This window comes from Heterocephalus glaber, unplaced genomic scaffold, assembly GCF_053883595.1.
Source record: "Heterocephalus glaber isolate CG9 unplaced genomic scaffold, H.glaber_assembly_v1.0 deba00001447, whole genome shotgun sequence".
Classification (NCBI taxonomy): Eukaryota; Metazoa; Chordata; class Mammalia; order Rodentia; family Bathyergidae; genus Heterocephalus; species Heterocephalus glaber.
In genome coordinates this window covers 1,793,774-1,815,983 of record NW_028258299.1, presented here as the reverse complement: position 1 = coordinate 1,815,983, position 22,210 = coordinate 1,793,774, and the positions used below count along the sequence as shown (strand labels likewise).

General features: G+C 63.2%; 1 protein-coding gene across 8 annotated transcripts in view; it reads left to right on the top strand.

Moving 5' to 3' along the window:
• Megf6 (multiple EGF like domains 6) overlaps positions 1–22,210 on the top strand; it is a 79,824-nt gene that overhangs the window by 1,097 nt on the left and 56,517 nt on the right. For 3 of the 8 annotated variants that reach the window (XR_015452440.1, XR_015452441.1, XR_015452439.1), the window contains exons 1-3: positions 3,512–3,761; positions 7,299–7,433; positions 11,054–11,163. Coding sequence is in view for 3 of the 8 variants with exons in the window: in XM_087214366.1 (XP_087070492.1) it covers positions 3,652–3,761; positions 7,299–7,433; positions 11,054–11,163 (355 nt within the window). In the remaining 5 variants the exon portion in view is untranslated. Of the gene's footprint in view, positions 1–3,511; positions 3,762–7,298; positions 7,434–11,053; positions 11,164–22,210 lie in introns of those variants that run through there. The other 5 variants (XM_087214366.1, XM_087214364.1, XR_015452438.1 and 2 more) reach the window with 4 other exon arrangements.

Here is a 22,210-nt window from a genome sequence, read left to right as displayed (position 1 = left end):
ATGCCTTTGACCTTAATCAAGTCGCCTGGTTTTTGTTTTGTTTTGGTTTGGCTTTATGAGACAGGGTCTCAGTATGTAGTTGAGTTTTTGTGTAGTTTTTTTTGGTACTGGGGATCGAACTCAGGACCTTGCACTTGTGAGGCAGGCAGTGGAACCACTGAGCTAAATCCCTGGCCTCTCAGTATGTAGTTCAGGCTGCTCTTGAACTCACTAGGTCGTGAACTTCATGCCTCAGCCTCCCAGGTGGTGGGATCACAGGCATGTGCCACCAGGCTGGCTTCCGCTCCCTGTTAGAAGTGTTTGTAGAATTTCAGACAAAAGCCAGGCTATTCTCTTGGATTGGCTGAGACCTCAGTTCCGGCAGCTGTAAAGGATGTTTTGAGTTTCTCTCAGGGGAATTCTCTCTTTCAACTCCCTGAGGATCGCCCACCCCTGCCTGTGCCGCACCCGGCTGCCCGACAAGGCTAGGAGGGAGGACTCTGCTCTGGAAATCAGCACCCGGAATTATCAGCCAGGCCAGTGGTTTGGTCCTTCTTTCTCCGCATGTTATTTTTTCCTCTAGCCAAAGACTATTTTTATTATTTCCAGCAGAGAATGAGGCAAAAACATTAAAAAGTAGTGTCTTTTATTTATTATTTTTTAAAAGTAGTGTCTTTAAGAAGTCACAAAGTCTAGAGAGAGTTTGGCCAGGTGTAGACACACTGTGGCCACACTTCTCGCCCGGGCGGGTCTCCAAACCCATCCCAGGCCCGGGGCCTGATAACCCGTGGACTCTGCGTGCCCCAGGCCTCAGGGCCTGGTGACCCTGGGATGTGGAAGGGCAGGGCGGGGACCCTGGGCCCAGTGCACGTATGCATTTGCGGTCTGACGCCCCCAACTGTTCAGGACTGTGACGACCAAGCCCTGTTGCTACCGCTACCGTGTAAGCATCTCAAGCCAGTCCCAAGGTGGAACCAGACGTTTGGCCACAGAAGCACTAACGTCTTCCAGGATGGGAATTTGGGACAGAATCCAGACCTGAGCGGGGACTGTGGCCAGGGAGGCAGTTGAGGCAGCTGAGGTCCTGGGGACCAGCGGGCTTCAGTACCACCGTCGCCCCCAATGGGGCAGTCACCCTTCCTTCCGGTGACCTCTGGCCCTTCCCGAGTCCTTATCGACATCCACATTGAAGGTAACTGCAGCCAAATTCCAGTGCAACTCAGGAGGAACTGGATAGAGATCCCAAAATTCTTTTATGGCCGAGAATGACCAACTTGCAGAGCAGGGGTGGAGGTCCTTGCTTGGGTCCAGGGACTCCGTGTGTCCCAGCGGGCCCTGCTCGACCTCAGCCGGGTGACCCAGGGCGCACCCTCGAGACTGGGGTTGGGGTGAGAATCAGCAGGACCCAGGGGCAGGTTCCATCTGCAGTGGGAAATGTTTGCAGAGATTGTCACTTTATTAGGAAGATGAACCAAGCGAGGCAGTTTTTGGAAAACACTGCATTTTGTTTAGTTTGATTACTACAGTGTAAACTTGTTCATTGTGGGTTATATCTGCGTGTAAAAATGTAGTAAATCCGGGTGTTGGGGCGCACTGTGGTCCCAGCTACACACGCAGGAGGCTGAGGCAGGAGGATCACAAACATGTTTGACTACAACCTGAGCAACTAAGAGTGACCCTGTCTAAAAAAGACCGGGGTGTAGCTCAGTGGTGGAGCACTTCCGACTGTGCGTGAGGCCCTGGGTTCCACCCCCAGCACTAAGGGGGAAGGGTGTATTGAACACACAGGTGCAGTCTGGTTTCTTAAAAAAAGATCAACTCCCAGCACCCTCCTCGGTCTGTGGTCACAGGGTCATCCTGCTGGAAGACGCATCTCCGTGTTCAGGCCATCGGCTGCTTGACCGTTGCCCGTGCCCTCAGGTGCCAGGCTGGGCAGGGACATGGGCTGAGGGAGAGCAGGGGAGGACAGCAGCCCTGGGGCCTGTGGGGCCTGGGCTGTGGAGGTCACTTGTCCACACCTGTGCCTGTGGATGGACAGCGGGACCCCCACCACCTTGAAGGGCAGGTGGCAGAGGCCACAGATGTCCCGGGAGGGGTCCTAACGCCAGCGATAGGAAGCTGCTGTCCTCCTCCTGCCTGGCCCCTGATCCATGGAGGGTTGGGGGCCGGGGGGCCCCGAAATGAACGCGTGAGTGTGGCAAACATGCACTGCTAATGAAACAACCTATAAAGAAGAAAGAAGAAATCAGGGGACTTGCTATGAAATAAATAAGTGCTAAGGTAAAGAAAAAAAGGCACGCACCAGGTCATGTAAGTTTGCAAAATTAGCAAATTCTTCTCACATTACTGCAAGAGGGCCCCAGAATTTTGCGTGTTTCAGCCCCACAGAGCCGGGTCCACCCCCACCCAGGCTCCCTTCTCATCCTGACGGTTGTCCGAATTCCTCCCTCCACTCTGATAAGGAGGGCGGATTCCGAGGAGGAGAGGGCTCTCTCCAGGGCTAACCCAGCTCTTCCGTCCTGTCCTTCTCGCCAGCTGGCTCCCCCCGCCAGGCTTGGGCAGAGCCTCCGGGGAGCTACACAGCCTGCTGCAGAGATCTCGGGAGGTGGGGTGCAGGGCCGGAGGCAGAGTGGGGTCCTGTCTGGGGCCTCAGCGAGCAGGCGCCCGGCAGTGTCTGGCTTCCAGCGCCAGGGACCCCTCCCTCCTCTGTGCTCCGCAGGGTTCCCTGATTTACAGCGGGAGCAGGAGCTGGCGCGGGTCCCGGGCGCCCCGGTCCAGGCCCCACCCTGGCAGTCCGAAGTTCTGCTCCCCCTTCTCTGGTTTCCAAGGCCGGGCCACAGAGACCCCAGCAGGGCGCGCGGCTGTCCGGGCTGTGTGGGGGACAGGGTACCCTGCGGCTCCGGGTGAGACGGGGGCTCCCGGGACGAAGAAGTGCTGGAGCAGGAGGGGTCCCCGCCAGCCCCGCGGGATGCCCGACCCCCGGAAGGTGCCCCCTAAGCTCTGCAGGCAAAGCCACCGCGAGGCTGGCAGTCCCGCCCGCTCCCCACGCCCGGCCCGGCAGGTGGAAGGGAGCCCCGGGCCGCAGGCCAGAGCGCTCTGCTGGGATGGGCGGCGGGGCGCAGTGCTGCGCCGGGTGGGGTGCGAGGTACCCGGGGGCGGGCGGCAGAGGCTGCCTACCCCTCCCCAAGCCGGATGAGGCCGGCGGCGGGGTCCACCGGGGGCGAGCCGAGCGGGCCGGGTCCTGGGTTCCTCGGACCTGGCCTGGGCTTTCAGCCGGGGCTGAGCAGGGGAGCGAGGGGCTGCACGCGTGGGAGGGGCTGTGCGCGTGGGAGGGGTCGGGGTGGGGGCGCGGCCAGGGCGTGGCCAGAGGCCGGGTGGACGCAGCCGGGGGGGGGGCGTGGGCTTGGCCTGGGTAGGGGGCCTTGCCGGGGGCGTGGCCGCGATCCCCAAGAGGGTGACGCGGAGGAGGCATGGCGGGGCGGGGCCGGGCGGGGCGGGGCCGGGTCCCTGGGCTGGGCTGATCCCGCCGAGCGCCCGCGCACTTGGCTCCCGCGCCGGCTCTTGCGCTGCGGGACGGGACGGGCCCTCTGCGCGCGGGAGCGGGACCTCGCGGGCAATGGAGCACGCGGCGGCTCCGGACCGCCTGTGAGCGGCGCCGAGGGGCGGCGCGCGATGCCTTCCCCGGCGGGGCGCGCGGGGGCCCTGGCCTGGCTGCTGCCCCTGGTCCTCGCCGCTCCCACCGCCGCCTGGCCGTCGGACCCCCTCCCGCTGCAGCCCAGCATGTGAGTCGGGGACCGGGCCGCGCCAGCTTTGTCCCAGAGCCAGAACAACGCGCTCCTCGCCGGGGCGGGGGGGGGGGATCGGGATCCGGGTCTCTCCCGCTACGCTGTAGACCCCAGATCTGGAGCGAGGACCCCGCCCGTGCAGCGGATGTGGCCCGCGCCCCCGGGGTATCCCCAGGTCGGGCCACAGAGCGGGTGAGAGCGCGTGCGCGCGTGTGTTTTGTGTGTGTGTGTGTGTAGTGTGTGAGCGCGCGCGCATGTGAGCGTGTGTAGTGTGAGTGTGTGTAGTGTGTGAGCGCGCGCGTGTGTGAGCGTGTGTAGTGCGTGTGTGTGTTTGACTGTGTGAGTACGCGTGCCGTGCAGCCGCCGACCTCTTCATGTGTTCAGCACGTGCGCGCCGGGGCTGCTGGAGGAGGAATTCGGTACCAGGAGCGGTAGGAAGAGAGGGTCAGCGAGCTGCGAGATGAATTTAATTTTGAAAGCTGATTCCCCAGCGGGCCGATTAGCGGTTTCTCTCAAACAGCAAAGCGATCTGGTCGGCCTCACAGGAAAGCTGTCGGGGGAAGAGGGGGAGGGGAGGGGCCCTGCACCCCCACCCCAGCGCCCCCCCAGGCGGCTGCAGCCGTCTGCCGAGGGATGGGTGAGGGCGGGTGGGCCTCCTGTCTGACCCCCGGCTGCCCCTTGGCGGGGGCCAGGCTCAGGGGACCCAGCGCAGCCTGGCTATGGAGGGCTGAGCTCCCTGGGACCATCAGCCCAGGGCTCTCACTGAGGAGGTGGCCATCTCGCTCTGATCCAAGAAGGAGGCTTTCCCTGTGGTCTCTGGCTTGGCGTCTTTCATCCCGAGACTTCACGTAAGCCGCTCAGCCCCACTGCACGTGATCCGTGCCAGACATTCAGCCTTCCTGTGATCCCAGCGTTTGTCCAGGGATCCGAAGCCCTGGAGGGATCCACATGGTGGCAGTGGGCCCCCGGCCTGCCCACTCCCTCTGGCCGCCAGGGGCCAGGCAGGGCTTCCCACAGTTCCAGGTCTGGCCAGGGTGGACGTCTCTGGCGTCTGGAGGATCTTTTCTTCCCCAGGGCGCCCTCCCTGGCCCTTCCCATCTTGCTGGTCTCAAGCACAGCCCGGGTCTGCCCTGGTCCAGCCTGCCCACCTGGACACAGAGCCTTTGACCCACAGTGTAGGGGTGACAGGGGAGTTGCTTTCTGCCTGGCAGTTTCCTCTTCCCTCCCTTCTGGCTCCCTGCTCTTCAAATCCTGCAGCTCCTGGCGCCCCCACCCTGTGGGTGTGGCTGCTGTCTTCCTTTTTTCCTGGCCTTCAGCAGGTGCCCACGAGGCCTCGGTTCTCAGATTGCCTCTTGAAGGAGGGTCTGAGTCTGGGGTCCGGGTGCTGCACAGCTCCGGACACTGTGTCTGACACCTGTGTGTGCCTGGCATGCAGGGGTGGGACTGGGCCAGGGAGGGCAGTGCCCAGGAGAGGAAGGGGCTACCTGAGCAGAATTGAGGAAGCCTGCAGCTTAGGCTTCCAGAGGGTCTGGGTGCTGCTTGCTCAACCTCAGCCCAGAGGAGCAGGGGAGGGCTGTGCAGCAGCAGGTCCAGCATGTACCTGGTCTTCGCTGGTCCTATGTCCTGGGCCCTCGGAGGGCTGCTGAGCTAGCTGGGCTGGCACGGACAGCTGCAACCCCTCTGGCCAGTTTTCTGGTTTAAGCAGACCCAGGCCTCCTGCCCAGGGTGGTAGCGCAGAGGTCGGGGCATTTGCCGATCTGTGGATGGCTCTCTGGCTCCTGCTGACCGAGCAGGCCAGTTCTGTGCCATTCGGGGAATGGGCAGAGCTTACCTTTCTCCTTGTTCTGGCTCTGAGTGGATGTCTAGGCTTCAGGAGGATGGCTTGCCTGTCTCCTGGAGCCTGGGAGGTCTGGTGGCCACACCCGGAGCTGGCAGGGCTGCCCGGGAGCCTGAGGGCAGACTGCCCTTGAACCAAAGCTGCACCACCAGGACTGGCAGGCTGGCATCAGCATGGCAGCCACTCATCTGCCCCACAGTGCCAGGCTTTTGCCTTCTCGCCTCCCCCTGAGGAGCTTTGAGGAGCCAGTTGCACTGTGGCCTCCCACCCAGGGTGGTGGGGACGGGGGCCTCCAAGTCAGGTGTGCTGTCCTCCAGACTGGCCTGAGGGCTCACACAGTCACATTCCTCTCCCGCAGCCCGGCCCCTGGAGGATGTCGGGAGGATGGGCTGCTGTGGACACTGGGGCAGCAGGTCCCGGCTTCCCCTTGGGGCCTGACGACCCCCAGGCAGGGGTACAGGGGCTGGGGAGGTGTTCACGCCACTTGCCAGCCTATGGGAGGCTCCTGATCGTCCACCCTGCAGGTTCGTGGCATCCTAGGAGCCCCAGCAGGAAGCAGCACATGCACCCCAGAGCCTGCCAGGCCAGGGCACGTGTTTGAGGCAAGATGTGGACCCCACCCCACCCCAGGTGACCCTCAGCCTGGTCACCTCCCTGCTTAGCAGAGCTGAGGTTGCCGAGGATCAAGGACGAGCCCCTGGAGGAGAGCAGCCCCATTTCCTCCCGCACTCTGACTCTGTCCTCCTGGTGCCCGTGGTGAATCCCTGCCCCGCTCCTCCCGCCCTGCAGCCGCTGCTCCCCTGAGACAAGGACCCTGTGCTTGGTGGTGCCACTTCTCTGAGGCCCTGACACCCGCTTATCTTTGCCAAGCAGGAGGGCACCATGGTGACCCTTGGGCAAGGGACGTGGGGCTGCACCAGGAGCCAGGCCTGCACGACCTCATCTGCAGCACTCTGGAGCCGTGGCTGGAGGAGCTGAGCTGGGCTCAGAGAGGGTCAAGCATTGTCCTCGGGCTGCACAGCAGGCCCCAGGCTGCCATCCTTGGTGTCTCTGTCTCAGGCCAGGATGGAGTTCCTCCTCTCCCTCAGCACGGGCTGTTTCAGTCGGGCTGGAGCTTGCATTGGGGCAGAGTAGGCACAGGCACTGGGCAAAGCCTGGTGGGGTTTGGGGTGCCTTGTGTGCACCCCTCCGCTGGTTCACAACTCCCGGGCTTGGGGACATGGAAGAGGCAGTGCGTGGGGCTCGGGTTTCACTCTCCAAGTCCCAGTCCTGCTCCCCTGGGAGGTGCCTGCTTGCCGCCCAAGCACCACATTGGGTCCAAGGGCACCTGGGAGCCATAGAGGTGTGGGGCTGGGGGAAGAGACCGGGTGGGAGGCACCGGCCCAGAGCTCCAGGAGCTGCCATGGCTCTATGTGCTGCCACCTCTTGTGTCCATCCCCTCATCGTCTGTCCATCACCTGTCCGTCCAAGGCTGTGGTGATTCCTCCTGTGCAGGGCCCTGGGGATCAGAGCAAAGCCTTGGGCAGCACAGGGCCTGTGTGGGGGATGCTAGGCTCGGTTCCCCCTCTGCCCCTGGCCCTCGAGCCTGGGCTGGGTTCCCTGTGGGCATCTGCACAGGTTGGGCGGGATAGGCATGTGGAGGGCTGGTGTCCACTGGCTCCCAGCAGAGGTGCTGACAGTCCTGTCCTCTGTCCCAGGCCCCATGTGTGTGCTGAGCAGCAGCTGACCCTGGTGGGGCACCGCCAACCCTGTGTGCGAGCCTTGAGCCGAGTGGTGCCCATGTGGAAGCCGGGATGCAGGCAGCAGGTGTGGTGCCTGGGCCACGAGCGCAGGTATGTGTGGGTGTGTGGGTGTGCACACTCGTGTGTGTGCGCGATGGGGCAGGGGTGCACCCCACGGAGGGTGCTGTGACACCAGGGCGGGCCGCCTGGGTGGCCCCGGGTTCAGGGTCCCTGGAAACCCCTCCCGGAGACGAGGCCTCTCCTGGCCCCACTGCATTCCAGCCTGGCTGCAAACCCAGTCCTTGTGGGGAGGGGACTGAGGCCGGGTGGGGCTGCAGGGAGGGGTGCTGGGCACACAGCAGGGGAGGTGCTCTGGCCGCAGAGTTCCCGCCGGACACTGCACCTGACCTTGGGCCGAGTTCCCAAGCCCACGTGAGACCCGTTCTTGCTCAATGTTTTATTTCAAAATTGGACTTGAGGAGTGGCCTGCATACCTCCTGCCCTCACTGACCACGCTCATGGAGAGGGCTGGTGGGTATCGGGCTTGGCGAGCCGCAGGGAGGTGCCAGCTTTGGCTGAGGTGCTGGCCTGTTACAGAGCAGAGGGGCGGAAAGCCCAGCTCGGTGCTGTGCTGCTGCTGAAGGGCCGGATGCGTCTCACTCCCTGAGCGCTGGCAATGTCTGCATGCGAATTTGTGGCTGAGTTGAGTTGGGGGCAGACATGGCCGCTGCCAGGCCTGGGCCAGTGATGCCGCTCGCAGGCTGGCATTTCCCTTCTGCCCTGCACATACGCGTGACGTTGGTGTTTACAAAGCAGGAGGGTCACCGTCTGGGAGGCCCGTGCGGCCTGGGACCCCCTTCGAGCCACTCGGTGAGGCCATCCTGCCCGGGCACCATGGAACAGTTTAGGGTCTGGGCTGGGAGCAGCTCTGACCGGGCGGCTGTAGGCTGTGGGCTGCCCCTGGCCCACCCCGACCCCACGCCGGGGAAGCTGAGTCCCTCGACACCCTGCTGCCCATGGGAGAGGACGCCTCTCGGGAAGCAGCCACGGAGGCTGCAGTGTGTATGCTGGGTTCCGGGGCTCGGGTGTGGGGCTCTGGCTCCCGAGCTGCCCGGGCCGTGCAGAGCTGGGTTTTGTCACCGACTCCATCGACTGCCTGGTGACCTCAAAGCCTCCGCCTTAAGCTGTGGACCTCCACCCTTAAAGAGGGCAGAAAGCGCCTGGCCTGGGTGTTGGCCGCCCCGGGCCTGGCTGGCGGGGCCACTGCGTGAAGGCTTGGGAGGGGCTGACAGTTTTCCTCAGCTCCCATGCGGCAGTTGTTAAGCTGTCTATTTTAGACCTGAAGAAATGAAGGCCCAGATGGTTTAGTGGCTGTGGCCACGCAGGAAGTGAGTGGCAGGGTTGAAAAGTCACCCAAGGTCTCTGACTCCATGGCCTGAACATGGATGGTGAGGCCCAGAACCGCTCAACTCCTATTGACCCTTCAAAGCCTTGCTCAGACAGCCCCCTCTGAATCGCTCCTCCCGTCTGGGAGCCTGCAGATGCCTCGTGTCCCTGCACCCCCCTGGGGTGGGGGACATTAAGGTTTGAAGGCTGCCAGGGGGACAAGGGGCAGCTGTCCAGCCCTGGGGTGGCAAGTGGTAGTCATGAGCCCACACAGGGAGGAAGGGTGTTGACCGCAGCAGCAGAGTCAGAGTCAGGAGGGTCACTGGACTTGGACTGGATTTGGCCTGAGCACGGCAGATGCTCATCTCAGCTGGGAGCTGGGTGACCGGGATGTTGCCTTCAAGTCCCCTGAGCAGGCCCATGGGTGTCGGCCTGCCTGGGAATGGCTGCCAGGCGGCTCCCTGGGGCCTCTGGGTGCCCTGCCCCTCATGGTCTGGCTTGGCTTCCGAGCTGGCTGAACTCAGGGCCTCATGTCAAGCCGCATCCCCAGTGCTTTCTGATTCTTACTTTGGGTCAGGGTCTCACTAAGCAGTCCAGGCTGGACTGGAACTCGAGATCCTCCTGCCTCAGCCTCTCAGAGTGCTGTGATTACAGGTGTGCCCCACTATGCCCAGCGTGGCCATTTCTTTGCTGAAGGGCTTTCCTGTGCAGAGGCCTCGGGCTGGCTGGGCAGTGAGGCTGAGAGGCAGCAGCTCCACTGCCGCACTGCACCCCGACTCACCCCGCTCAGGGCCGCAGACAGGGGGCGCCTCCTGAGAATATGGGGGTGGCCAGCTGGGCCGGGGGACGTGGGACGGATGCTGGGCCCAGATCGAGGCTGTGACCTGGGCTGAGCCGTGGGGGAGCGACACCTGCTGTGCCGTGGCTTCGAGGCCTCCCGAGCGGCTCAGGGCTGCCGAGCTGCCGCCGGGCCTCGCGCAGAGTATGGGTGCCGGTGAGGCTGGGAGGGGCTGCTCTGTGCCCCGGGAGCACGGTCGCCTGGGGAGGGGCACCAGCGTCTTCGACCCCCACCAGGTGCTGCGTCGTTGTCCTGCGTGTTCCCGGCCCTCAGACCTTTCCTGGTGGCTGGAGCCACCTGTGGTGTGGAGGGGAAGTGGGTCAGCCGGGAGGAGCCGCACATAGGTCATGACCCTGCAGCCGGGTCGGGGTAAATATTTACGCCGGACGGGCCACGCAGCCCAGGCTCGGCCAGGGCCTGTTCCGGCCGCTCCGGTTTCTGTCTGGGCAAGTGGTTTCATGTCCTGCCAAGGGCTCGCAGGTGCCTCCGGATGCCTTGTGCAGCATGCGCCCGAGCGCCTTCTCAGGAGGGCAGGGCGGCTGTTTGTGTGTTGGGGCCCGGCAGGGGCCAGTGGGCTTGACACACCCGCCTGGCATCCAGGGTGGCTGTCACCTGGCAATGACAAGCCCAGGCCACGCCTGCTCTCCGGGCCTCAAGGGCTCTTGATCCGGGGCTGTTGGCCGGGCCCTGGTTACCATCCCCATGACAGCGGTGGGGCTGAGGGCACCGGGGTCCCCTGTCCTCCCCTGTCCTCGCCGGGGACCTACTCTGTCATCCCCCCCGTCTGTCTCTGACACAGCGGGGCCAGGAGGTGGCCGGAGAGCTCTTTTCAGGTCAGGGGCCCGAGTCCCTGGAGACTCAGGGCCACCTGTGCTGGCTCAGCTCCTGGTGCTGCTGGCCATGGCCATTCTCATGGCCCTGGCCTTGGGGACACGTTGCCCCATCTCTGCTTCTGTCTCACAAAGGCTCCAGCTGTTGGCTTGGACCCCCAACCTAGGTGACCTCACCTAACCTCACCACATGTTAAGCCAAGACCTTGTCGCCAAATCAGGCCCTATTTTAGGGGACCTGAGTTTTGGGGACACTGCTTGACCTAATACAAGCAAGGAGGAATGAGGACGTCAGGGTGGCCGTCTGTCATGCAAGGCGTGCCGGTTGAAGGCTGGTGGGCGGGGACAGCAAGGGCAGGGTCGCCCCCAGGAAGGGAGTTTTGCAGAAGGACAAAGACCCTTCCTTGTGGGTGCTCAGGGGCATCTGGGGACAGGGAGCCCAGCCTAGCATCTAGCACCAGCCTGGCCCAGCCCCAGGGTCCTGGAAACTCCTGGGCCAGTGGTGCTGAGAGCCACTGAGGGCCAGGTGCATCCCGGCCCAGCCCGGAGCAGGGGCCACAGCAGGGAACGATGGCAGGGCTAGCATAGCCCCGCCTCAGGGAGCAGCTCAGCGGGATGGCATGGGAGCCTGGGTGCTGCTCCTGAGACGGCCCACGTTCTTCTTCCTTCCCTTCCAGAACTGTCTACTACACGAGCTACCGGCAGGTGTATGCCACAGAGGCCCATACCGTGCTCAGGTGCTGCCCAGGGTGGAGCCAGCTGCCTGGCCAGGAGGGCTGCCTGTCTGGTGAGTGCCAGGGGGCCCCTTGGAGGCCAGGGGAACAGTGCAGCCCCTCACTCGCCACAGGGCCAGGGGCAGGCCAGAGCGGCAGGGGCTGGGCTGGCACAGGCGGGAGGGACCCTGGAAGACCAGTCCGTCACCCTCCGGGCCCTGGGACTGGCGTCCAGGAGGGTACAGCCCAGGGGACTTGGGTCTGGGGTTGTCGCTCCCTGGCCAGCCGCTCTTGGGGCTGGGGGCTGTGCAGCCGGGCTGGGGGCTTCAGGCCTGCCGTGCGGGGCCAGGTGTCTGGGGGCAGGTAGGGTGGCAGGTGAGGTCAGCCTGAGGTTGTGGGGTGCCTGGGAGTCCTACGCACTCCACATCGAGGGTTCAGAGGTTAAGGGGCTCCAGGCTCCCCCAGGTCTCCTCCTGGGGACCGAGCTGCTTGTCCTCTGGTGAACTTCAGTGGGAAAAGGGGAAAAGGGAAAGGACGAGGCATTGGCTGTCCAGGAGGGAAGCGAGTCATTCTCTCCAGGAAGGTGAGAGAGAGAGAGAGAGAGAGAGAGAGAGGAGAGGAGAGGAGAGAGTTGAGGGAGAGGGACAGCAGCGCGGGGGCGGGGGGGGGTGCTGGCACACGCCCAGGCCTGCGGGTGAGGTGTCCTGGCCTGCAGGGGCCGGCGCCCTTCTCCATGGCTCCTGCTGGCACCCCCGCCTCTCTGTTCCTGATGTCTGGGAGGACAAAGGGGCCTGCGGGGGTGGGGCATCAAAGCCGGGTCCCCTGGTCCCCTGGGCTTCTGCTCCGAATCAGCAGCGGCTCTGTAACGGGATGAGACAGTCAGGCCGGAGCAGGATGTGACAGGAAGTGGGGCTGACAGCTGTACCCCAGGATTCCTGGGGGAGGCAGGGTGACCTGGGCGTGGAGCCCCGTGTCCGAGGTGGGGCCGTGTGCCAGGCCCAGCAGAGGTGTGCAGGGCAGTGTCCAGCCACAAGTATGCTCCAGACCTGGGCCAGGGCTGGCGGCAGCCAGGGTGGGGTGGATGGGCCAGCGAGTGCGGCCTCCTCCGCTATGGCAGGGAGCGTGACCCGGTGCTGATTGCGGGAATGTGAGGCCCTTACGGGGTTGAGCCACAGCGCAGCCAGACTGTGGCCCTGCTGGAGCCTGGCCGGCCTGTCCCGACAGCTCTGCTTGCCTGAGCCTGTCCCAGGTGTCACCGGCGGTGGTCGGTGGTGGCAGCGTTGTGGTGTGGGAGCCTCAGGCCCTGGGGACCCGCAGGCTCCGCCCTGGCCCAGGGAGGAGGGGAGGAGCCACCAGGGCCTGGGGTCTGGGAGGACCAGGCAGTGGAGGGGTGGGCGTCTCAGCTGGCCACGGGAGACACAGCAGGGTCCCCACCTGAGGCTTGGGCTTCCTCCGCTGTTCGTTTTTGAAAATTGATTTTTAGTGCAGGACTGACAGACCGTCACATCTCGCTTCTGTTGGTGCATGGCCCTGGCCCAGGGCTGAGATCTGGCTCCTCCGGATGCTCCTGTGTACTCCAGGGTTCCGTCCTGGTGCTCCAGGGTGGGGTGGGCGGCAGGTGGGCTGCAAGTCCGGGCCACATGCAGGATGGGAGCTTGGGCCCGTCCCTTCCCTTGGGTCTCAAGGCCCTGCTGGCAGGTTCCAAGGGGCAGATGCTTCCTTTGTTTTTCTGGTACTTGGGGCTGAGCTCAGGACCTTCACTCTTTGAAGTTGTCCAGGTTGGGCTCACATCCTAGATCTTCCTGCTTCAGCCTCCCTTAGTGCTGGGATTACAGCATGCACCACCACGACAACTTGGCTCTTTCCTTTATTTGTCGCCTCTCCCTCATTTGCTCGGGCTTTGCCAGCTGTCACTGAGGGCTGCAGATCTGGGGGGACATGGCAGGGGCAGTGTGGGCCGTGGGAGCGCCTGGTCTGCAGGAGGGGGCACGTTCCCGGTGCCCAGAGAGCGGTGAGTGCTGAGCACTGAGGGCCAGTGGGGGTGCTAGGATGGCAGGCGTCAGGGAGGTGGCCCAGCAGGGTGAGCAAGGGCACCAGGGACCCAGGACCCCTGAGGAACGGGAGTCCTGCTGTAGGCCTCTCGGGGCCTGCTTCTGAGCTCTTTGGGTCCCACGGAGGCCCTGGCAGGGAAGAACAGGGCTCGTGACCCTGGCCAGGTCCAGGCAGGGCGCGGGCGGCATCTACCCTGTCTGAGCAGCTCCGCCCCTTCCCCAGCCGGGGGTGAGTGTGGCTTGTGTCGCAGGTGTGATGGATGCCATCCTCTCCAAGTGTGGCGCAGTGCCCTCCCACGCCACGGTGACAGGGCCCCGGGTCCCCCAGAGCCTGGTGCCCCCTGGACTCTGGGCAGCTCTGGCCCCGGGGTCAGATGACAGCACACGGGGCTGCCCGCTGTCCCCTGCGGGCCGGCGTGCGAGCTCCGCCGTGGCCCCGCCTGTGTGCAGAGAACCAGGAGAGGAGCTCGCGCCCCAGGACCCCTCTCCTCACCCCGCACCCCTCCCGTTTCCCTTCCCGCCCCTCCCCAGCCTTTGTGCAGTTTCCTCGCTTGGTGTCGGTGACCTGGGAGGACCGGGTGGAGAGGGTGGGCGTGGCCCGCCGTGTTTGCACAGGAATGAGGGAGAGAATGGCCGGAAGCCGCTAATCGGTGCTGCGGTGGTGACCGGAGGAGGTGCTGGGTCAGTGGTCAAGAGGGCCTGCGGGCGGCTCAGACGTGGGGTGCAGTGGGGCTGCCCCCGTCTACCGTTTCCAGCGAGCCCTTTCTGCTCAGGCGCTCTGAACTGCACGGTCGTCCGGCTGGGTGACAGGGTCTTCGGGGACCCTCCCCACGGCTCAGCTGTAGCCGCCCTGGGTCCTGGCAGGCTCGGCCCCCTTGTTGAAGGAAGGGGTGTGCGGAGTGGCCGGCGAGCACGCAAATCCTGGGGCTCCGCACCTAACTGTCCATGCGGCTCGTGCTCGGGCCTGGGGGGTGCAGGAGGCCCCAGACGGAGAGGTGGCTTGAAGGGGGTGTGGGAATGCGTTGGGATTCTGTGATCCGTTTGGCTCTTTGTAAGGCGGAAATACCATATGCAGATTTCGGGGCGGGGGGGTTTGCAGGACTTCTCAGGGCTTTTAATATGCCGCTGTGCACAAGGGATTCCTGAGACAGACTGCAGATGGTGCCTTTCTAACCGGAAATCCCGGAGTGTCTTCCTAGAGAAAGAAAAGGAAGCGAACAAGTCAAAGCAGTGAAACTTGAGAAGTGCAGCGTAGGCCGTCCCCTCTGCTGGCGCCGAGCTGGGGTGCCGAGCCGGGGGCGGGGGGGCGCTGACTGCGGAGACCCGGAGGGTGGGCGGCCAGCGTGGGTGGGCGGGGCAGGCCGCTCTCCTCGCTCTCCCTCCTTCCTGTCTTCCTTCCCTCCCTCCTTCTTTCTTCTTTTTACGCTACTGGTGATGGAACCCGAGGGTGGAGGCCTTCACCCGGAGCATCATTTCCAGCCCTTTTGATTGCTTCTTCTGAGTCAGGGTCTCACGTATTGTCCAGACTGAGCCCAAACTCTCCATCCTCCTGCCTCGGCCTCCCAGAGTGTTGGGATTAGAGGTGTGCATCCCTGCACCTGGGTATTATTACGCGCGTCTAATGAAGGTTGACAGGAGTTGGATTTTACCTGTCTATAGGACTCATAGGAGGGGACAGCGGCAGGAACAGCTGCGGGTTTTTTTTTCATTCTTAAAGTCTTTTATTGGTCCATTTTAGGTGAACAGTACATTTACATTTACCACTGGGTGCGTGTACCTGTACGTGATGCATCCTGGTTCTTGTTTTCCCCATTACTTGTGCGCCCTTCACCCCCTCCACCCTTCCCTATTTACATAGACTTCATTTCCATTTTTTTATTTTCTCATAATTTTTCCTTTCCCTTCTTTCCTTTCCCCTTTCCCTCCCACCACCCCTACCTCTTTGGACCTTTTTTCCTATTTCAAATTATCAATTATTAATTTTAATCATTTTAACCTTTATTTACACTTTCAGTTTTTCACACCAGAGAAACTATTTGGCATTTACACATGTGTGTCCTATTTATTTCACTTAAGAGGATGGCCTCAGTATGCATCCACTTAGCTATAAATGTCTCTAGTTTCTCATTCTTTATGGCTGAGTAGTACTCCATTTTATTAAAAAAAAAACCCACATCATGTTCTTTATCCAGTCTCCAGTTGATGGGCACTTGGGCTGTTTCCACGCTTTAGCTATTACAAACTGTGCCGCTATAAACATGGGTGCACATATATCACTGTGGTATGATTCTTTTAATTCTTTGGGGAAGATACCCAGCAGGGGAATAGCTGGGTCAAATGGGACCTCTAGTCCTAGTTCTTTGAGGTATCTCCATACTGACTTCCACAGTGGTTGCACCAGTCTGCACTCCCACCAGCAATGGAGAAGGGTTCCTTTCTCCCCACACCCCCGCCAGCATTTGTTATTGGTTGATTTCTTGGTAGCAGCCATTCTTTGTGGGGTGAGGTGGAATCTCAGTGTTGTTTTCATCTCCATCTCTCGAATGACCAGTGATGTTGAACATTTTTTCATGTATTTATTTGCTGCTTTTACTTCTTTGTCTGAGAAATGTCCGTTCATTTCAGATGCCCATTTTTGAATTGGGTCTTTGAATTTGGGGGGGTCTGATCTTTTTCAATTCTTTACATATTCTAGATAGTAGTCTTTTGTTTGAGGTACAGCTGCTAAAAATTTTTCCCCACATTGTAGGTTGTCTGTTAGCTCTGTTGGTGGAACAGCTATGTTCTTAAACCCAAACCTGTGGTCTTCCTATTACCCTGCACTTTCTCTTTTTTGGTAGATAAGAGTCTACTCTAGGAAATCTCAGATTGTATCCACTTTTTTCCATACTGGGGTGTTGAACCCAGGGCCTTTGCATTGAGTGCCACCCCCAGCACCCCCTTCCTTTCTTTGAGACAGGGTCTCACTGAGTTGTCCAGGCTGGGCTCAGTTTGTGATCCTCCTGCCTCAGCCTCCCAGAGTACAGGGATTACAGGCCTGTGTCGCCATGACTGGCTACTGTGTGTCCTTTTCCGTCTTACAGAATTCAGGGCCACCCTAGCCCTGCTTCTCAGTCACATCTGCAGGGAAAGAATCTGTTTCCAAGCAGGTCACATACCAAGGCCCCAGGTGGGCCTGAGTCTTTGTGGGACACGATTCTACCCGCCATGGGTGCAGGTTCCCGAGGCCTGGTCAGGAGGGGCAGCACAGTGTCTGGGGAGAGGCTGGGTGGGCCGTGGAGGGGCTGAGGCAGAGCCTGATGGTGCTGCAGGGGCCACGGAACAGGGAGGAGGGTTTGGAGGGCCTGGACTTTGGATCAGCTGGGAGTGGAGTCAGAGGCTTGGCCCAGCTCTGTGCTGAGGACACAGCCTCGGGTCCCCGTAGGTGCTCAGTGTGAGTGCATGGGGCAGCCTGACCTCTGAGCAGCCCTGAGGTGACACAGCCCGGAGGATGCCGCAGGGTGGCCCCTGGAGTTCTTCACACCCGTCTTGTCCCCTGCTGCCGTGTGGGGGATGCGGGCTGCTGGGAGGCAGACACCTCCCTGGGGATTCCCCCTTGTGCACCGGGCAGGATGAGGGGGCTGTGCCTCTGTCCCCCACCTGTAGGTAGCCTTGGTGGGAGGGACTGGAGTCCTGGCTGCTGGACGTTGCCCTGGCCCTGGGCTGGCCTGGGGCCTGGTGGCCTGGGTGCCTCTTGTTGGCGCCAGGGGCAAGGCCTGGATGGGGGCTGTGTCCGGCGGTGTCCCGAGGTGGGCAGCCCCTGCCTGTCTCCCAGCAGGCCCAGGGCCTGGTGGCCGCCCCTCCCCTGTGTCCCGCAGGGCCTGGGTGGCAGGGCTGGCTGGAGAGACTGCAGGAAGGCCCGGGGACCCAGGCTGCTCTCTGCTTCCTGCTCTGCTGTCCACACTTCCCTTTCCGCCTTGACTGCCCTGCACCCGGCATGGGAACTGGCTGATCCTGAGGACCGGCCGTGGACTTCCCCCGCCATTGTCCCTATGTGGCCTCCTCTCTCCCAGTCCCCAGAATCCCAGTCTCCCCAGCAGAGCAGTCACACCCAGCTCCCGCGGGCCGTCGCCTGGGTACAGTTAGTGCCTGAGTGACCGGGGATGCATCCCCCGCAGGGCTCCCCCAGCACGGCCGGGCTGGATCCATCTGAGTCCACCCCTGAGTGAGAGCCGCACCTCGGCCCCAGCCAGCCCTCATTGATTGGCAGTCGAGGGCCTGGGGGTGCAGTGACCAGGATTCTGAGCCGGCCCTGGGGCTGTGGCATGGTGGGGAACGCAGGCTGTGGCACTTGGGGTCCCGAGTGGCCCTAGTGCCAGGTGGAGCCCTTCCTTCCAGAAGGTTCTGGGCACATGGCCTCCACTGTCAGTGGCCCGTGGGGAGTGGGGAGGGGAGGCCTCTCCAGGGGACCCTCTTGGTGCCCGGGCCTCTGTTCTGCCCCCCACAGGGCGGTCTCCCAGCCTGGCGCACAGCCCCCTGCCACGTAGCATGGGGCTCTGGGGGCCGGAGTGACCTTGGCATCCCACGGGCCAGGCAGGGCAGCTGCCCTCCCCTCTGGCCTGGAGCCTCAGCACCAGCCTCGGCCGGGCTCCCGGGGACGCAGCCTCCTCCCTGGGCCTCTCCGGCGGTGGAGTGGAGGTGGCGCTGGCATTGCCAGCTGGGTGCCTGCGGGCACCTCTGAGTAGCAGTCTGGTGTGGGTCAGGAGGCGCCGTCCAGGTGAAAGCCTGGGTCTTGTGGCCTGGCCTCGGGGCCCTGGGAGCTGTGTCTGCGCGGTCGCCCTGTCCGTCTGTGCTCCGCACGCGGCAACATCACTTGAGCGCCTTGTGGCCGGCAGATGGGGTCTTGGCCGGTGCCCAGACCCTGTGTCACTCAGCTCTGGCCTCTGCACTGGCTGCTGGAGCACGCGGGGGCAGACGTGTCCTGCTGGGTCCGGTTGCGGGGTGTGACCCCACTCCCTCCCCGGCACCAGTCCAGCGTGTCCAGGCCTTGTCTGACTCGAGGCTGGGCCACCTTGTTCCCCAGCCGCGTGCCCCAGAGCACCCCAGTCACCCATCCGCACCGCAGCCCTGACCGGTGTCACCAAGGATGACTGGCCTCCCAAGGTCAGTCGGGCGCTCTGCGCCAGGGCCTCGCTGGGAGCCTGGTGCATAGTCCTACCTAGCACCAGCACCCTCTGTACTGGGCGCACCCCAAGTGGCAGGTGGGGGCCCAGGCCCAGGAGGAGGAGGTTGCTTCCAGGAGAGGTCCCCACAGGCTGTACTCCTCCACTTTGCTGTCCTGGGGGGCAAGGGGAGAAGGCCTGGGATGGGGACAAGGGACCCTTGAGGGCCCAGGGGCAACACAGCCCCAGGCGGGTGGAGGTGGTGCACACAGCCAGGGAGGGAGCAGGAGTGGGCTGGGCCGTGAGTTCTGGAAGTCAGAATGGGGTGCGGTGGGGCCCTGATCACCAGGGTGAACGTGGGCAGCTTGGTCTTCCGTCCTCGAAACAAGCAGAGACGGAGGGGCTGGACTTCTGGGCTGGCACCTGCTTACCACCGAGGGGTGCCTGTGGGGGCTGGAGGTCTCCAGACAGAGGAAACTCCTTCCTGGGGAAGTGTAAACACAGCTGGCTGCGCTCTCTGGGTCAGATCGGAGGGCCCCAGGGCTTGGGCGGCTGCTGTCTTCCTGCCCCTTGGCCCAGGGGGCCATCCTGTGGGCTCTGAGGACTGCGTGAGGCCCCCCGCCCCTGTCCCATCCGGGACCCTGCTCAGGCTGCAGGTGTCCCTCAGCAGGAGGCCGAGGGTGGCCAGGTGTGAGTGGGTGGCCTTTGCCGGCCTGGGCGGCCCGCCGGACACTGTGCCTGTCTGAGTCCGGCTCTGTGACCAGAGCCACTTGCCGGGCGACTTATCAGGGGCAGCACCTGGTCTGTGCCTGGCCCTCCGGGTGGAATCAAGAAGGTTGGGTCAGCGGCCCGTGCTCCCCCTGGCCAGCTAGGCTGTGCCCTGTAACCCAAGGGTTCCGTGCCCCCTGGACAGAGTGCCCCTGTGGTCCTGCAGGCCCCAGGGTGGCAGAGGGTGGCTGGGTCACTGTGGGGAGCATCCATTCACCCAGTGAGCACCGTGGGAGAGCACACGGCCTGCCCGCCACACAGGGATGTGGGCGGCGGTGACTCCGGTCCAGGAAGGGATGCTGAGCCCTCTGAAGGCCCCGGGCCACCTGTGCTGGACAGTGGGACCGTGGCCAGAGGGGCTGCACTTCTCAGCCCTGTGGGAAGAGGAGGGAGAAGAGGAGACTCAGAGCTCAGCACCTGTCCCTTCCCGGGAGGGAGGACGAGGAGCTCCCCTCCCGCCAGGGACACTCACTCCCACCTTCTGTCCCAGTCCTGCTGCAGGGCTGGCACCAGCCTAGTGGGTTCCACCAGCAGGTCTTGGGGGCGCTCCAAGCTGAGGGCTGCACCCCCAACCCCGCTGTCTTCCTCTCCCTCTCCCTGTCCCCTGCTCCCCACCGGCCTAAACAGAAAGCTGTCACCCCATTCAGGGTTCCCTTTAGCCTCACTGGAAGTGCCAGGTTGGGGGACACTCAGACAGTTGGCAGAGCTGGAGCTGGGTGAAGGCCTGCACAGGGAGGGGTCCCTGGGGACTCTAAGTCCTGAGGGTGCCTGGGGCTGCCCCCTCTGCCTCTCCACAGCCGAGTGTACCCCTGGCCTCTGTTTTAATGATGGCCACTGCGTGCCAGGCTCCACCCAGCTGTGCCACTGTGCCCCAGGCTTCCAAGGCCCCCACTGTCAGGACGGCGAGTGGTGCCCCCTTGGGGAGCCTGCTGGGGGCGAGTGTATGGGGCTGACTGGCCTGGCACAGCTGGAGGGGATGTCCCCAAGGAATGGGCATCCTGAGGACGCAGCCTGTCTGAGGTTGGAGGGAGGAGGTGGTGACCCAGAGACCTTCGCCTTGTGGTCTCAGAGTCTGTCCTGTGTGTCAGAGCACAGCAGGCACCAGGGGGCCCGGGGCTCCAGGCTGCATTGCTTCTCAGCCAGAGCCCTCATTGTTCTTAATGTGAAAGGATGGGCACATCCAGGGTCCCAGGTGGGCCGTGAAAATCGGCTGCAGGGCTGGCGTCGTCGTCGAGGAAAATGCAGGTAGAGCTGGTAGCTGGGTGGAGCGCAGGCCGCAGGCTGCAGGGTGATGAAGCGAAGTGCATGCCGAGCTTGAACTTGGAACTTGGAAAATCGTCAGAACAGCCTCGGCAGACATGCGCCCTGGCTTTTTTGAGCCCCTAGAGGTGTGGCTCCTCCTCCTCAGTGGGCACCCGCTCCCCGAAGTCCCTGCACCCCAGCTCAAGGGTCCTGAGCCCTGGGCGGCCATGAGCCTTCCCCGCATGGGAGCAGCTGCGGGGTGGGACCAGGTTGCTCCGAGATGCCAGCGTGCAGCAGGACAGCTGTGGAGGGGACCCCTGCCCTGGCTAGTCCCGTGTGGCCATGCTTGACGTCCTTCCCCAGGGCTTGGCTGGGTGCTGTCGCCAGGTGTTGGCTACTGTGGGAAAGGCCAGGTTTGGGGCTCTGGCACCCCACGTGCTGCTGCCTCCTGGGTTCTGCTGGCCTGCGGTGAGGCCTCTCCTGTGCACTCAGGAGGTGTCTTTAAGTGCCGGGTGGGGTCCCTGGCCTCGGCCAGGCCTCTCTGGTCAGTGGTGACCCACTCCTGATTGATGCCAGGCTGAGGGGCTCCAGCGTCCGGCCTCGCCTCCTGGGGACCTTAATTGCAGTTGTCAGTGGGCACTGAGGGTAGCTGTTGAGGCCTTCCCGGCTCATTTGCCTGATCCAAGACAGCCACAGTTTGACTTTGGTTTCACAGGAACGCCAGGGCAGCCTGGACAGGTCTCGGGCCCTGCTCCTGGGGGTGACCTGCCTGGTCATGTCCTCTGGGGAGGGGCTGAGGACCCGCCTTCCCCTCCTCCTCTGCCACTTCCTGTCGAGGTCAGCCCTCGCCTACCCTCGTCTCTGCAGAGCCCCCAGGCTGGCTTCCTGTGTGCGAGTATCCATTTGAGACCGTGGCGCCTGGCCCGAGGTCAATGGTGCTAGGGCTGGGGGGCACTCATTTTCCAGGGCCAGGTAACTGGTGGGGGAACCTGCCATCTATTGCAAGCCAGCATCCAGTGGGAGGGGCCTGCTGGCCCAGGCCCAGGGCAGCCCCTGCTGAGCAGGCTCACAGGCCCACCCTCGGTGCTCCGGGAGGGGTGCATTGTGGGTCCAGGCCTGCCAGTCTCTTGGCTCTGGCTTCTGGGTCGCAGACTCACAGGCACCTGCTGCAGGCTCGGGCCCAGGGTGGCAGGGCTCCTCCTGGTCACCATGGGGATGGCCCTGGGGAACCCAAGGACCTTCGAGCTGGAGCCCTTCCTGGCTTGGAGCCTGGCTCTGTGTTACTTCATTGAATCCTCACTTTGTCTGTTCTGTGGAAGAGGAAACTGAGGTCAGGGAGCCACAGAGCTGGGCCCGAGGCTGCAGGGGCACTGGGAACCTCCACGTGGGGCCAGGCCATGGGGACTCGGGGGACGGTCGAGGTCCGCTCTGAAGGTGCGAGGGCCAGGGTCCCAGGCAGGGCAGGGCAGGGCAGGGCAGGGCAGGGCACCCGTTCCAGCACCAGGAGAACGGAGCTGTGATTCGCTGTGGCCTCTGGGGAGTGGGGCTCCCAGCAGAGTGGCTGCTTGGGGCAGGAGCACCCTCAGTGGAGGTCGCCAAGCAGGAGGGCGGTCGCTCTCACCTGGAGAGACAGAGTGTGCAGGGTGTGCAGGGCTGGGCTCTAGGGCTGAATGTGCACATTCAGGGTCTGCAGGGCTGGGTTTCCAGGGCTCAGTGTGCCAGGCTGAGTGTGCGTGGTGGGTGTGCAGGGCTGGGAGCAAGGCATGTGCTGCCCACGGGGCATCCTCTGCCCTCTTGCTCCTGACCAAACCATCGACGGTCGCCTGCACCCTCCCCTCGGCTGGGCTTGGGCACCGCAGACCTGGCCGGCACAGTTGGGAGTGTTTAGCTGAGCCCACCGTTATAATTGGTTCCAGTTT